The 14,593-nt window shown below is 42.4% G+C and overlaps 1 protein-coding gene across 2 annotated transcripts in view; it reads left to right on the forward strand.

Annotated features, from left to right (window-relative positions):
• Window positions 1–458: 458 nt before the first annotated feature.
• The window catches only part of LOC108715191 (carnitine O-palmitoyltransferase 1, liver isoform), a 45,286-nt gene continuing 31,151 nt past the window's right edge, over window positions 459–14,593 (forward strand). The window contains exons 1-5 of one of the 2 annotated variants that reach the window (XM_018260102.2): window positions 459–576; window positions 6,817–6,972; window positions 8,396–8,538; window positions 12,629–12,800; window positions 14,147–14,248. In XM_018260102.2, the coding sequence (XP_018115591.1) occupies window positions 6,832–6,972; window positions 8,396–8,538; window positions 12,629–12,800; window positions 14,147–14,248 (558 nt within the window). In that variant the 5' untranslated portion in view covers window positions 459–576; window positions 6,817–6,831. The remainder of the gene's footprint in view (window positions 577–6,816; window positions 6,973–8,395; window positions 8,539–12,628; window positions 12,801–14,146; window positions 14,249–14,593) is intronic. The other variant, XM_018260101.2, reaches the window with a different exon arrangement.

Below are 14,593 nucleotides of genomic sequence, written 5' to 3' on the forward strand. Positions count from 1 at the left end.
GTGTCTGGCTGTAGAGTAGCGATCAGAACGTTCTGACAAAGATGCCCGGCAGCACGTGCCCCTGGAACGTTTCTTTTTATTCCCACCCTTAGTGGCCCATTCACATGCTGAGGGCAGGCACAGTGTTGCTTGTTTATTTCTGTCAGGCTCTCACTGCCAACTCTCACTGCCAACTCCAACTGCCAGTTCCCCGCCCGCTGCTTGTTGTACAGTGTCACCACCAGTCCTTCACATGCACCGTCTGTACTGCCCAACAAGGGGGATCTCTGCCTTATTAAGAACTGGGACTGGTAACCACAAAGCAGCAAACCCATAACAACAACACTAACAATACAATCAAGGTCACAAGCTGGGGCCATTAATCCAGTAGCTCTTGTTGTGACACACACTAGCGGCTTTGCTGAATGAAATTCCAGCCCTGTACCACTTTGCCTGTAGGGGGAGGAGGAAACAACTGTCACATTTCAGGAAACCGGCTTGGCTCCTCCCCTCTGAGGGGCTGGTACTGGCAGTTTCCAGTTTCCATTCTGTGAGGAGGAGAGAGGCTGGGGATACACAGAGGAGCAGCTCACACAGGTAAATGGGACTCTTTTTCTGCACAGCAGCGTATTGTGAGTGTGAGGGTCATTCTACCTCTGAGCTTGTGTCATAATAACAATAATAATAATAACTTCCATATGGCAAAGTGGGTTCTATATGTGCAGGGGGTTATTATGGATCAACCTGTTTATTCCTATAGATAGAGATATATACTTATTTATAGAGATATATTCCTATAAATAGAGATATATTCCTATAGATACCGATATATACTTATTTATAGAGATATATTCCTCTAAATAGAGATATATACTTATAGATAGAGATATATTCCTATAAATAGAGATATATTCCTATAAATAGAGATATATTCTTATATATAGAGATATATTCCTATAGATAGAGATATATTCTTATAAATAGAGATATATTCCTATAAATAGAGTTATAAAGTTATATATAGAGATATATTCCTATAAATAGAGATGTATTCCTATAGATAGAGATATATTCCTAAAATAGAGATATATACTTATATATAGAGATATATTCCTATAAATAGAGATATAGTCCTATAAATAGAGATATATTCTTATAGATAGAGATATATTCCTATAGATGCCATTGCAGCACTGAATCATGGGATATTTAACCTCGGCGGGGGTGGGGCACACTTTACATTTAATAACACACAGCTGACGCCTGTATCTGGGTTCTACGTTAAAGGGAAAGTCTGCTTTCATTTCATTACTGTGCGTACTTAAGCCCCATTTTAGGTTTTTTTCAGGGGGCCGGAAGAAAATGGTGTAAAATCTGGGAAAATGTAAAATCAGGGAAATGTATAATATATAGGTGGGAACACAAAACAACAATGTAAAATGAGGGAAAACTTAAAATCAGGGGATGTAAAATGGGGGTTCTACTGTATTTATCTTTTTTTACCCTATTAATAACATTGGGATCAACCGTCATTTTTAAAAAATAAATACCGGCCAGGTGGCAACCCGAGCTGTAGATCATTATGGGGATGTTCGGGATTTCGGAATCAAGAAAAAGGATTTATTATAAATGTTTAGTCTGTGTTCATTGATACGGAGAGGGAGCTGCCATACTGCTTATACTGCATGGTAAAGTCCATCATAGAATATTGCAGAAGCATGAAAAGGCATGCAAAAAATATTGTCACTTGTATTCGTGTCTTTTCTATCAGGGTCGGACAGGAGCCTTAAGGGGCCCACTGGGGCTGCAAATCCAATTCCCTGCGCTTCGCAGATCGCATGCAATAACTTGGTGCGCTGCACGCATGCACAATCACAGTGCGCTGCATGCATAACACGGTGCGCAGCACACATGCACAAACACAGTGTGCTGCACACATGCAATAACATGATGCGCAGCACGCATGCACGAACACAACAGCGCCGTTCATTACTTTATGGGGAGCTGGAGGTCTGGGTTGGCGGGGGCCCATGAGGACAGGGTTTTTTCCCGGTGTCCCGCCAGCCCAGTCCGACCCTGCCTTATATTCATGTCCCTTTAATAATGTTGTAACCTCAGAGGAAGCAGACCCTGCGGCTGCAGGGGAGGGGCCAGGAGGTATAGGGGCCACATGAGGCCCTAAACAGGACAACCTCTGGGTACTTTGGGGGCCCTAAAATGTATTTCTTGTGGGGACTGGGAAACTCTAGTTACACCACTGAATGTATGTACCAAAAAACTCAGTATTTTCATGTACAATCTGCAGATAATTGTCGGGGCAGACACAAAAGGAAGGCGACGCGCGGGGCTGTTGAGCTTTGCACTGAATCCAATGTTCTGTCTCTCTGCAGAATGAGACGTCCCACAAGCAGCAGGGCTATTTCCATGCAGTGACCTTTTACCTACTTTCTCCCAGGCAGCTGGTCATGTGATGTAGTAGTGGCAGTTTGGGGGTTGGGAGTAAAACTGACAGTTGGGGGCGGGTTTTTGAATGGGGAAAATCTGATGGCTGAAAATGCAGTGTGTACGGACTGTGTGAGGAGGCGACATGTAATAATAAAGATCTGTATCTTTGCTACATATACGGGTATGGGATCTGTTATCCAGAAACCCGTTATCCAGAAAGTTCCGAATTACGGAAAGACCGTCTCCCATAAACGCCATTATAATCAAATAATCCAAATTTTTAAAAATGATTTCCTTTTTCTGTGTAATAATAAAACAGTCGCTTGTACTTGATCCCAACTAAGATATAATTAATCCTTATTGGAAACAAAACCGGCCTATTGGGTTTATTTAATGTTTATATGATTTCCTAGTAGACTTTAAGGTATGAAGATCCAAATTACAGAAAGACCTGTTATCCGGAAAGCCCGGATATTCTGGATAATAGGTCCCATACCTGTGTATTTCAGCAAACACCCGGCAAGCCTGTCCTCCACGTGAAAGTAATTGTGAAATTATGGACCGAGAATATTTGGGTGGAAAAAAGAAAAAGCAGCGTTCCTTCTGGATTTTTGTTTAATCGTGGATTTTTTTTCTATTGTAGATTCTAATGATAATTAATAAACCATAATTAGACACGGTCGAGTCATAGAATCTCCTATCCAGAAAGCTCAGGGTTTTCCGGAAAAGAGATCTTTCCATAGTTTGGAACACTGTACCTGAAATATCATTTAAACATGAAATGAACCCGATAGGATGGTTTTGCCACCAATATGGATACATGCGGCGTAGTTAGGATCAAGCACTAGGTAGTGTTTTATTATTAAAGAGAAGGAACTTTTTCCCCCTCTGAGGCAAATTGGAGAGGATTCAAATGTTTTTTTTTGTCTTCCTCTGGATCAACTGACAGTTAGGCAGGTTAAAAAAAAAAGTTAAAAGGTTGAACTTGATGGACGTGTGTTTTTTCAACCTAACTTACTATATTACTATGTGAATTATGTGCTTAAAGTGATACTGATACTAAAAAACTAAAAGTTGATTCATGTTGATTGTATTTAAAATGTTGATTGTATTTAAAATGGACTCTCTGAGTGATGGACTGTAGGCAGCCTGGTCATGTGCTTTCAGAAAGAGCCAGCACTTTAGGATGGAACTGCTTTCTGGCAGGCTGTTGTTTCTCCTACTCAATGTAACTGAATGTGTCTCAGTGGGACCTGGATTTTACTATTGAGTTCTGTTCTTAGATCTACCAGGCAGCTGTTATCTTGTGTTAGGGAGCTGCTATCTGGTTACCTTCCCATTGTTCTGTTGTTAGGCTGCTGGGGGGGAAAGGGAGGGGGTGATATCACTACAACTTGCAGTACAGCAGTAAAGAGTGACTGAAGATCATCAGAGCACAAGTCACATGACTGGGGGCAGCTGGGAAACTGACAATATGTCTAGCCCCATGTCAGATTTCAAAATTAAATATAAAAACATCTGTTTGCTCTTTTGAAAAACTTATTTCAGTGCAGAATTCTGCTGGAGCAGCACTATTAACTGATTCATTTTGAATTTTTTTTTTCCCATGACAGTATCCCTTTAACTCAGCTGGAATTCTCCACGCATATTGCTTGTGTCAAGTGACTCTTGTGCTCTATTGATATTAGTGGGACGGTCACATTTCCACTTTATTGAGTTTGAGAATCGATAGCACTTTTAATTAACGTACGGCGCAAGGTCAAAACATATCTTAGCAAAGTACTTCTGGGCATCTGTGTGTGTGCCAGCTCTTTCCAAGATGAGTTTGCTTGGATGGAATCATTAGGAAAACTGTAAAGTCGTGTTTTGGACTGATCGGAAATATTCCCTGACTTTTACTGCAGATAGAAGTGAGTTCCTACAATTAACGGACAGAGTTAAAGCTGTCTTATCTAGAATCCAGGATTCGGTTCAGGGTTTGGCCAGGATTTGGCCGAATCCTTCTGCCGGCCGAACCAAATTTGAATCCTAATTTGCATATGCAAATTAGGGGCGGGGAGGGAAATTGCATGCCTTTTTGTCACAAAACAAGGAAGTGAAAATGTTTTCCCCTTCCCATCCCTAATTTGCATATGCAAATTAGGACTCGGATTCGCCCCGAATCTTTCGCAAAGAATTTGGGGGTTAGCCCAAAAAAGTGGATTCGGTGCATCCCTAGTCTTATCATACGAGGCCTTCAGTGAACTGCAACTTTTTTCAAATAAATAAGGGTGGCTAAATGCACTGCCAATTAATCTAAAGCCTGGATAACCCAAATCTGGGAGGTGCTAAGGCTGGAAATCAATTAGTAGTAATTTAACTTTTGGTCACCAGCAACCAAGCACAGAAGCCATAAATACAGCACTCTCCAGGGTACCTTTAAAGGGAATGTAAAGGCAAAGAAATAAAATCCCATTTTTACTTTCTTGAAAAAGAAACCTATCTCCAATATACTTTAATTAAAAAATGTGTACAGTTTTTATAAGAAACCTGACTGTATGCAGTGAAATTCTCCCTTCATTTACTGCTGTGGATAGGAATTGTCAGACGGTCCCTAACTGCTCTGCAGGGAAACAATCATACTTATGAACAGCAGGGGGAGCCCCCGCCTTACTTCCCAGCCAGGCAGAACTCAAGCAGCTTTGTTTGATTCCCTGTAGAGCAGTCGGCGACTGTGTAGAGATTTTTATTGGATTTTATTTTTGCCTTTTCATCCGCTTTACTGTTTCCAACTCCAGCTACAGGGACAAAGATCATGGAGCCAGATTTAAACAGATAAACTGGGATTCTATTTGGAGGATTATTTTGCTGCAGCCACTGGTTCTGCAGAGTTGGAGAGTGTTTGTATTAAACAATACAAAAACTATAAAATCCACATTAGATTACATGAAAACACAGGACCCAGTGCAGTCTGTATATTCTGATTATTAATCGGTCTTGTTGTATCGGCTTCTGGCAGATATTATTTGACTTGTGCTGTTTTGATCATTTATGACGATCCCTAAGCAGCCCAGACGACACTGAGCATGTGCAGAGTCTTGGTCTTGCAAAGATGTATAAGAAAGTTACAAGATGGTGACCCCCTGAAAGCATAAATCATTTGTTTGTTTGTGGTGCAGTAAGTTCATGTTTATGTTTATTATACAAATACGTCCTCTACTGGTTGAAGCTCAAGAATAAGAAAATTATATATTAGATGAGGTTAAAATAAGAAAAAAGATCCATCAAGTTAAGTGAACGTTTCATTGTTGTTTTTGTATAAATACTGTTTTACTCATAGCATTCTGCTTGCCAAGCTGTATTATCTGATTCAACTCTTTGCTGTGCCCGAGGTCAAGTGGGTAATTACAGTATTCACTAATAAATATATACCTTTGACCGATTTCAATTTTAGTCAAATATCTTCTGTGTTTTAAAGGAACAGTAACATCCAAAAATCCAAGTATATTAAAGGAGAACTAAAGCTTAACTAAAGAAGTAGCTAGACATGTTGTACATGATGTTTTGTCCTTCTGTACCAGCCCAAGGCAACTACAGCCCTTTAGCAGTAAAGATCTGTGTCTCCAAAGATGCCCCAGTAGCTCCCCATCTTCTTTTCTGCTGATTCACTGCACATGCTCTGTGCTGCTGTCACTTACTGAGCTTAGGGACCCACTCACAATATACAGTACACATAGAATAGAAATGGAACAATATAAGGCTGATTAGTCATTAATACACATAATTAGTGCTGAGTCCTCTATGGAACGAATTAAAACGTAACTTTTAATTCCACTCTACAAAAGTGTGTCCAGATTATTAAAACTGCCTTAGGCAATGGCACCTAAGGAAAATCACGCTGGGGCATAGGGTCAGCTGCTATGAAGTGCTTGAGTAACTAATTGTACCGCTAAAAGGATCCGGGCAACATCCGGTAGTCTCGACTGGAAGACTGGCCGGCTGCCTAATGCATTCACTGGGTCCAGCCACAGTCCCCCGCCAAGTTCCGACGCCCTGCCTATTAGATCTAAAATAACAGAGTTGCGCCTGACACGCGTTTCGCTCTGTGTACCCGAGCTTTATCAAAGTCCCTTATCAAAGGTGGGTGCAAGCAGCCCTATCCCCAAATGTTACTGGGGCCCCCAACATATCCAGAGGTTACTTGTATTACCAGTATATATTATTAATGCTCATTAATTAGGGCCTCATGGGGCCTACACCTACTAGCTCTCCTAAACCAGCATGCCTTAATGATGCACGACCACATGTTCTATTTTATAAAATCAAAGTATTGACGTTAATTAAAATTATTTCCCTCTGCCGCTTTAAAAAAAAAAGAAAATTGCGTGAATCATTTGTTTTTGTTATTCTTAGGTGCGGCAAGTAAAGATGGCAGAAGCTCACCAGGCCGTCGCATTCCAGTTCACAGTAACGCCCGACGGAATCGATTTAAGGTTAAGCCACGAAGCTCTGAGACAGATCTATCTCTCCGGCCTCCACTCCTGGAAGAAGAAGTTCATTAGGTTTAAGGTGATGAGAGCATTGAAAGATTAGTATTTTGAAGACATTGATCTGATTTTACGTTTCAGGAATCAAAAAGCATTTAAAGGGATCCTGTCATCTGAAAACATGTTTTTTTTCTAAAACACATCATTTAATAGTGCTGCTCCAGCAGAATTCTGCACTGAAATCCATTTCTCAAAAGAGCAAACAGATTTTTTTATATTCAATTTTGAAATCTGACATTTTGTCAATTTCCCAGCTGCCCCCAGTCATGTGACTTGTGCCTGCACTTTAGGAGAGAAATGCTTTCTGGCCGGCTGCTGTTTTTCCTCCTCAATGTAACTGAATGTGTCTCAGTGGGACATGGGTTTTTACTATTGAGTGCTGTTCTTAGATCTACCAGGCAGCTGTTATCTTGTGTTAGGGAGCTGTTATCTGGTTACCTTCCCATTGTTCTGTTGTTAGGCTGCTGGGGGGGAAAAGGGAGGGGGGTGATATCACTCCAACTTGCAGTACAGCAGTAAAGAGTGATTGAAGTTTATCAGAGCACAAGTCACATGACTGGGGCAGCTGGGAAATTGACAATATGTCTAGCCCCATGTCAGATTTCAAAATTGAATATAAAAAAATCAGTTTGCTCTTTTGAGAAATGGATTTCAGGGCAGAATTCTGCTGGAGCAGCACTATTAACTGATTCATTTTGACCCCAAAATGACCACAAATGAGAGAATGGCTTGGAACAAAATCCTACCAGGGAACCCTAGCTGAATAATAATATAGTAAATAAAGTCCCCCCTCTTGTAAAATATAAGGATATTCTAAATTACCGAGGAGTTTCATGACCATATTATACAGGTCAAGGAACGCTGAGGCGACTTCTTATATCCTCATATTTTGCAAAAGGGGGTGTTTATTTAGTGAGTCATCTGACACTAAGCTCCAATTATAACTGATGACATCACTAAGTGCTGTTTCCAAGGATATAAATGGCAGGATAGTCATGGCTCTTGTGTATTGTACATATAAAACATATTCCCTTTTGAACGTCACTATTTTTCACATTGAATGATTAATGGAAGATGCAGGACAAGGCTTTACTTATATACTTTTGGCTTTAGGGTTGGTCATCAAGACTTTCGGCCACTGCTGGGCCCATTCCTACTTATTACTAGGGATGCAGCAAATCCAGGATTCGGTTCAGGTTTCGGCCTTTTTCAGCAGGATTCGGATTTGGCTGAATCCTTGTTCCTGCCCGAACCAAATCCTAATTTGCATATGCAAATTAGCTGCAGGGTGGGAAATCACATGACTTCATATGCCATTGCCCTTTAAAATATAGTATCTGGTTTAACCTTTTGGTCTTTATTACCCCAAAATCTGTTTTTGATTATTCCATATATCGATATCAGAAAAATTAAACTTTTCTTTTTTTTGTTTTCCTAACTGACAGAATGGAATCCTTACCGGTGTGTTCCCATCAAGCCCCTCAAGTTGGCTAATCGTAGTCGTCGGTGTAACGTCAGCATCCATGTACACCAAAGTGGATCCATCGTTTGGAGTAATTGATAGAATTAACAATGCGCTCAGTGCCACGTAAGTATTATAAATGCTTGGTGACTTATTGTGGCAGCACCGTAATACATTGGCCATTCATTGGATGATACTGTCAGGAATGTCACCAATCAGCCCGTGGGCTAAATAGACAAATACTGTATATATATGGCTGCATATGTATTGTCCAGTTTGTTCGGACCGACAGCCCAAACAGTCGCATTTGCACATGCACTGCGCACTGGTGAATTGTACGCTGCCAAATTGTGCACTGGCGAATTGTGTGCTGGCTAATTGTGCACTGGCAAATTATGCACTGGAGAATTGTGCGCGGGAGAATTGTGCACTGGCGAATTATGTGCTAGAATTGTGCACTGGCGAATTGTGTGCTGGCGAATTGTGCACTGGCAAATTATGCACTGGAGAATTGTGCGCTGGCGAATTGTGCACTGGTGAATTGTGCGCTGGCGAATTGTGCACTGGAGAATTATGTGCTAGAATTGTGCACTGGTGAATTGTGCGCTGGCGAATTGTGCGCTGGCGAATTGTGCACTGGAGAATTGTGCGCGGGAGAATTGTGCACTGGCGAATTATGTGCTAGAATTGTGCACTGGAGAATTGTGCACTGGCGAATTATGTGCTAGAATTGTGCACTGGAGAATTGTGTGCTGGCGAATTATGTGCTGGCGAATTGTACACTGACATATTGTGTGCTGGCAATTGTGCACTGGCGAATTGTGTGCTGGCGAATTGTGCACTGGCATATTGTGTGCTGGCAATTGTGCACTGGCGAATTGTGTGCTGGCGAATTGTGCACTGGCAAATTATGCACTGGAGAATTGTGCGCTGGCGAATTGTGCACTGGAGAATTATGTGCTAGAATTGTGCGCTGGTGAATTGTGCGCTGGCGAATTGTGCGCTGGCGAATTGTGCGCTGGCGAATTGTGCGCTGGTGAATTGTGCGCTGGCAAATTGTGCACTGGCGAATTATGTGCTAGAATTATGCACTGGTGAATTGTTTATTGGCAGATGAAATTCTCAAACACAGCCAATCACCTAAAGTATGATCAGCCAAAACTGCCCCCAACCTGGCATAAATGTTGAAATGGTTGAAATATTTTAATCGCATTCTTTAATGATATTTCCCCTTTAACAGACTGCTAATTGAAAATGAACCATCTATTTCTTTTTATATAGGGGAAAGCGATTTTCCTGTTTTCCCCTTTTCTTTGCAGGTAGCTGAAAAACACGATTTATGGCAGTTGTACGAGTCCTGCATCGATCATTAAATCTGATATTGCTCCTTTAGCTTTCCAGGTGCAATGAGTCTGTTTCAAGGCCCATTCCGTAGGCTCAAACTTTGAGCTTTATTGTGTCTGCTGGCGAGTACCTTAGATAAACTTGGGGACTTTTGTAACACTTGGCTGGGAAAGGCCTGGAGAATTTCTAAGAAAGTGTGGAACACTAATTATCTACTCCTTAATTGCATGCTTTATCAATGATTTGCTCAATAAAGTATTGATTCATTTGTTATTTGTACAAATACAGATTAACAAGTGACCTCATTTCTTTCATAAGAAACATAAACCATTATGACTAACTAGCCTTTGAGTCATAGTAACTGAATCAAGCCGGGTGAAGCAACTGAGATTTATGTACAGACTAGGGATGCACCGAATACACTATTTTGGATTCGGCCGAACCCCCTGAATCCTTCACGAAAGATTCGGGCGAAAACCGAATCAAATCCGTATACGTAACATTTTTTACTTCCTTGTTTTGTGACAAAAAGTCACGTGATTTCCCTCCCTGCCCCTAATTTGCATATGCAAATTCGGATTCGGTCTGGCCGGGCAGAAGGATTCTGCTGAAAAAGTCTGAATACTGGATTCGGTGCATCCCTAGTACAACCATGTGTCAAAGATGAAAGTAATTCAAGTAGTTAGTTCAGTAGCTACTCTAAATACTCTTGAGCAGATTAGGGTCAAGAGTCAATATTAGGGATCTTCCATCCCTCTCATGGGGGCATGGGGTACAGAAGCAGCCATCCCATTAGTAGGAATACTGACAGCTATGCTCTATGACCCCAGGCAAAATAAATTCAGCATGCCGGATCTACCCAAAACCGCATCCATTTTCCTCCAAAATTCAAGACTAATTCCCTACTGGGAAATTTGTCTTCTTTGTGTGGGCTTTCTCCAGTGTCGGACTGGCCCACCGGAATACCAGGAAAACTCCTGGTGGGCCCAAGTGTCAGTGCTTCTAACCAGTTGGCCTGTTACATGGTCATTGCCTACTTCTGTATGGGAACGAAGAGGCTAAATAAATAGAATTATATATTATAGAATAGAAAGAAAAGAGACTTGGAGAACAAAAGTTGAGTGAAGAAAGGAAGAGGAGGAACAGTTTGGAGAGTGGGCCCATGGTCTAAAGGTGGCCATACATGGAGAGATCCGCTCGTTTGGCGATGTCGCCAAACGAGCGGATCTCCCTCCGATATGCCCACCTTGAGGTGGGCAATATCGGGCTGATCCGTTTGTGGGCCCTAGGGCCCAACGATCGGATCCTAGCGAACGCGAACGGGCGGTCGGATCACGGGACTGCATCAACAAACAGATGCGGCCGCGATCCGACGGGATTTTTAGTCCCATCCGATCGAGATCTGGCCAACTTTCGGCCAGATCTCGATCGGGGAAGCCCGTCGGGGGCCCCCATACATGGGCCAATAAGCTGCCGACTCGGTCTGTCGGCAGCTTTTATCGGCCCGTGTATGGCCACCTTAAGCCAGTGATCCCCAACCAGTAGCTCGTGAGCAACATGTTACTCACCAACCCCTTTGATGTTGCTCCCAGTGGCCTCCAAGCAGGAGCTTATTTTTGAATTCCAGGCAAGTTTAGTTGCATAAAAAACCATGTGTACTGCCATACAGAGCCTCTTGTTGGCTACCAATACCCAATCACAACCCTTATTTGTCACCCCCAGGAACTTTTTGCATGCTTGTGTTGCTCTCCAACATTATTTTATACTTGAGTGTGGCTCATGGGTAAAAAAGGTTGGAGGACCCCTGGTCTAAGGTTTTCTGGTGGACCTCTGGCATCCAAGTCCGACCCCTGCTTCCTCTGTTCCACAGTCCAAAACCATAATGGCAGATTATTTGGCTTCTTTTGAACGTGACCCTAGCATGTGTGTTTATTTTCATGCATTCTGATAAGGACATTATCTTGCATTTAAGATGATAATGTACAATATACATGTATAAGAGAGGTCAGTATCTGGAGCTTGAGGATACTATTAAAACTCACTAGCTGGTTATCTCTTCAACATATGTGTCAGGACTTACCCTGGTGGTCTAGTGGACAGCGGGGTCCACCGCCGCTCCTTTGGGGTGGACGCCCGCTGCGCAGTTCCTTCTCTCTTCCTGGTGCCGGTTTCTCCTAAGGCGTGCGCGCCGCGCACGCTCGTTTCTTAAAGGCGCAGTGACGCTGGCGTGTGACGTCAGCGCGCAATGGTGCCAAATTCAAATGTGTTTAAGGGGAATTTAGGTTTCAGCAAGTTGCCCGTTGTTAGGTTCATATTAGCTTGTTCCTGAGTGCTTATTCCTTGAGATTCCTGATTGATCTACTGTGTTTGACCCTTGCCTGCCTGATTTACTACGCTGATCTCTCTAATCCTGACCTTTGCCTGTCTGTTAACTCCGTACTCTCCAATCTTGATCCTGCCAGTCTGTGACTATTCTGACATCTCCAATCCTGACCCCTGCCTGTCCATTGACCATTCTATTCTCTATCCTGATTTTGGCCTGTCTGATTATTCTACCTGCTTGTGCTGGCCCGGCCTGCCGGTTCCTGGTGGCTTCCTATCTTCCAGTCGTGCCCCATTGCCTGCCAGAACTTATGCCTTGCACCTCTCGTTAAGTCCAGGTGGCATCTGAGTAACCTGAGGGCTCCTCCCGAGGCCAAAGGTGGTCACTTAACTGGTGAAGTCGAGCCGAGACCAGGGTGCTTAGTTTCTGTTCTGGTGTAGGGTGCCGACCGTGACAATATGCGGGTGGGGTCTGCATCTGCGGACGATGTCCACTTCTGGTGTGTTTTATTCACAGTACCAATTTAGAATGTTTTTTTATTTTAAACAGAGGATATATGACGAGGCAGACGCAGAACCTTGTAAGCGGAGTGCTTTTTGGCACTGGCTTGTGGGTGGCACTCATGGCAACCATGCGCTACTCTCTGAAGAAGCTTCTTTCTTACCATGGATGGATGTTTGAAGAACATGGAAAACTATCTGCTTCTACAAGGATTTGGATGGTTAGTAGATCTTCAGTGATGTGCAGGTCACAAAAACATGACCCACCCCTTGGGAACACACACCCACCTGAGCATGTAGACCCCCTTACTTTTAACTTTAGCTTTTAACTCTACCTGAACATGCCGGTGGCTTGTTCCTGATCTAACCAACATGGAGAGCTTCCCAGAGGTAACACTTAGGGGTTCAAGGTGGTAGGTCTGGCAATACCAAAAGCTGGACCCATCTGAACCTGAACCAGCAACCCCACTTTGCAACCTGGACATATGTTGAGTCCCACAGTTTTGCAATAGGTCTTGTAACTCATAGCAACCACTTCAAACCTGGATTGCTTTAGTTAACAAATGCACTTGGCTAACTGGTTTTCCCAATGCATACTGCTGTGCTTTCCAGTTCCACTACTACTTGCTGATAGCAGTATAATAGTCCACTAAAGCAGTGTATTTAATACAAGAATGAAATAAAATGGGTAATCAATTCTATTTTATTTAGGCCATGCTCTAATATCCTCATAACCCAGTAGGAGAATTAATTTAAATGAATCCAAACAGGGTGGGTTAGTAAGGGTTTCCTTCTGGTGTTTGATCAGAGGTATATTTTGGTTTATGTTTAAACGCATAGTAAATGTGAATTACTATAAAGGAGAACTAAAGATGAACTAAAGAATTAGAGTAGAAATGTTGTACATGATGTTTTGTGCTTCTGTACCAGCCCAAGGCAACCACAGCCCTTTAGCAGTAAAGATCTGTGTCTCTAAAGATGCCCCAGTAGCTCCCCATCTTCTTTTCTGCTGATTCACTGCACATGCTCTGTGCTGCTGTCACTTACTGAGCTTAGGGACCCACTCACAATATACAGTACACATAGAATAGAAATGTCACAATATAAGGCTGATTAGTAATTAATACACATAATTACTACATGGCAGCACAGAAACCAGTGCAATTAGCATCAGAATTGAATAATCAGCAAACCTGTAGCATCAGCTTATATTACAGCCAGGGAAGCTCATTTTCTGCTGGATAATTAGTGACGAGCCCTAAGCTTAGCTTCGCAACAGCCAATCAGAGCCCACTGAGCATGTGAGTGTCACAGACACTTTCCAAGATGGTGACCCCCTGTGACAAGTTTGAAGTCCTGGATCATTGCTGCTATTGACAAGCTCAAACTTTAGCCTCGTGCAATAAGTTCACTATAGAAAATAGGACATTTTTAGCCATGTTCATTTTTAAGGTTTAGTTCTCCTTTAAGCCCTAACATAATTTAGATGTAAAAAATGTAGATATCACCAAGCGCACAGAAGGAATTAATTCAAACATATTTACATGATTCTTTCTTTTTGCCTCAGGGAATGGTAAAGCTTCTCTCAGGACGGAAGCCGATGTTGTACAGTTTTCAGAGAAGTCTTCCTCGCCTCCCAGTGCCGCCTGTTAAGGACACAGTTAAAAGGGTAAGTTTTCTAGTCGGTATGAGATGTGGATCTCTGTCTGTTACTGAACATCTCTGAACAAAGGGACCGGGTTAGGCATTAAATACTATTTCATGAACACTTAGTACAGTAAGTTTCTACACTTTGTAGGTCATGGCTTTGGGACCATTACAATTTTTCAGTGTTTGTAAAGTTATTGTAATTTTAGTAGCATTTTATTTGTCCATTCCTGATCTCTGGTTGTGACTCTTGAAACAATGGGGCAGAAGCCATTTTCTCCCCATGTCTCTTCAGTTGGTTTCTGCTACATTGTTTCAGTTGTTAGAATAGGAGTGCAGAGTAGAGTCCTGGAGCGGGTCAGGTACC

Source organism: Xenopus laevis, chromosome 4S (assembly GCF_017654675.1).
Source record: "Xenopus laevis strain J_2021 chromosome 4S, Xenopus_laevis_v10.1, whole genome shotgun sequence".
NCBI classification, from domain to species: Eukaryota; Metazoa; Chordata; class Amphibia; order Anura; family Pipidae; genus Xenopus; species Xenopus laevis.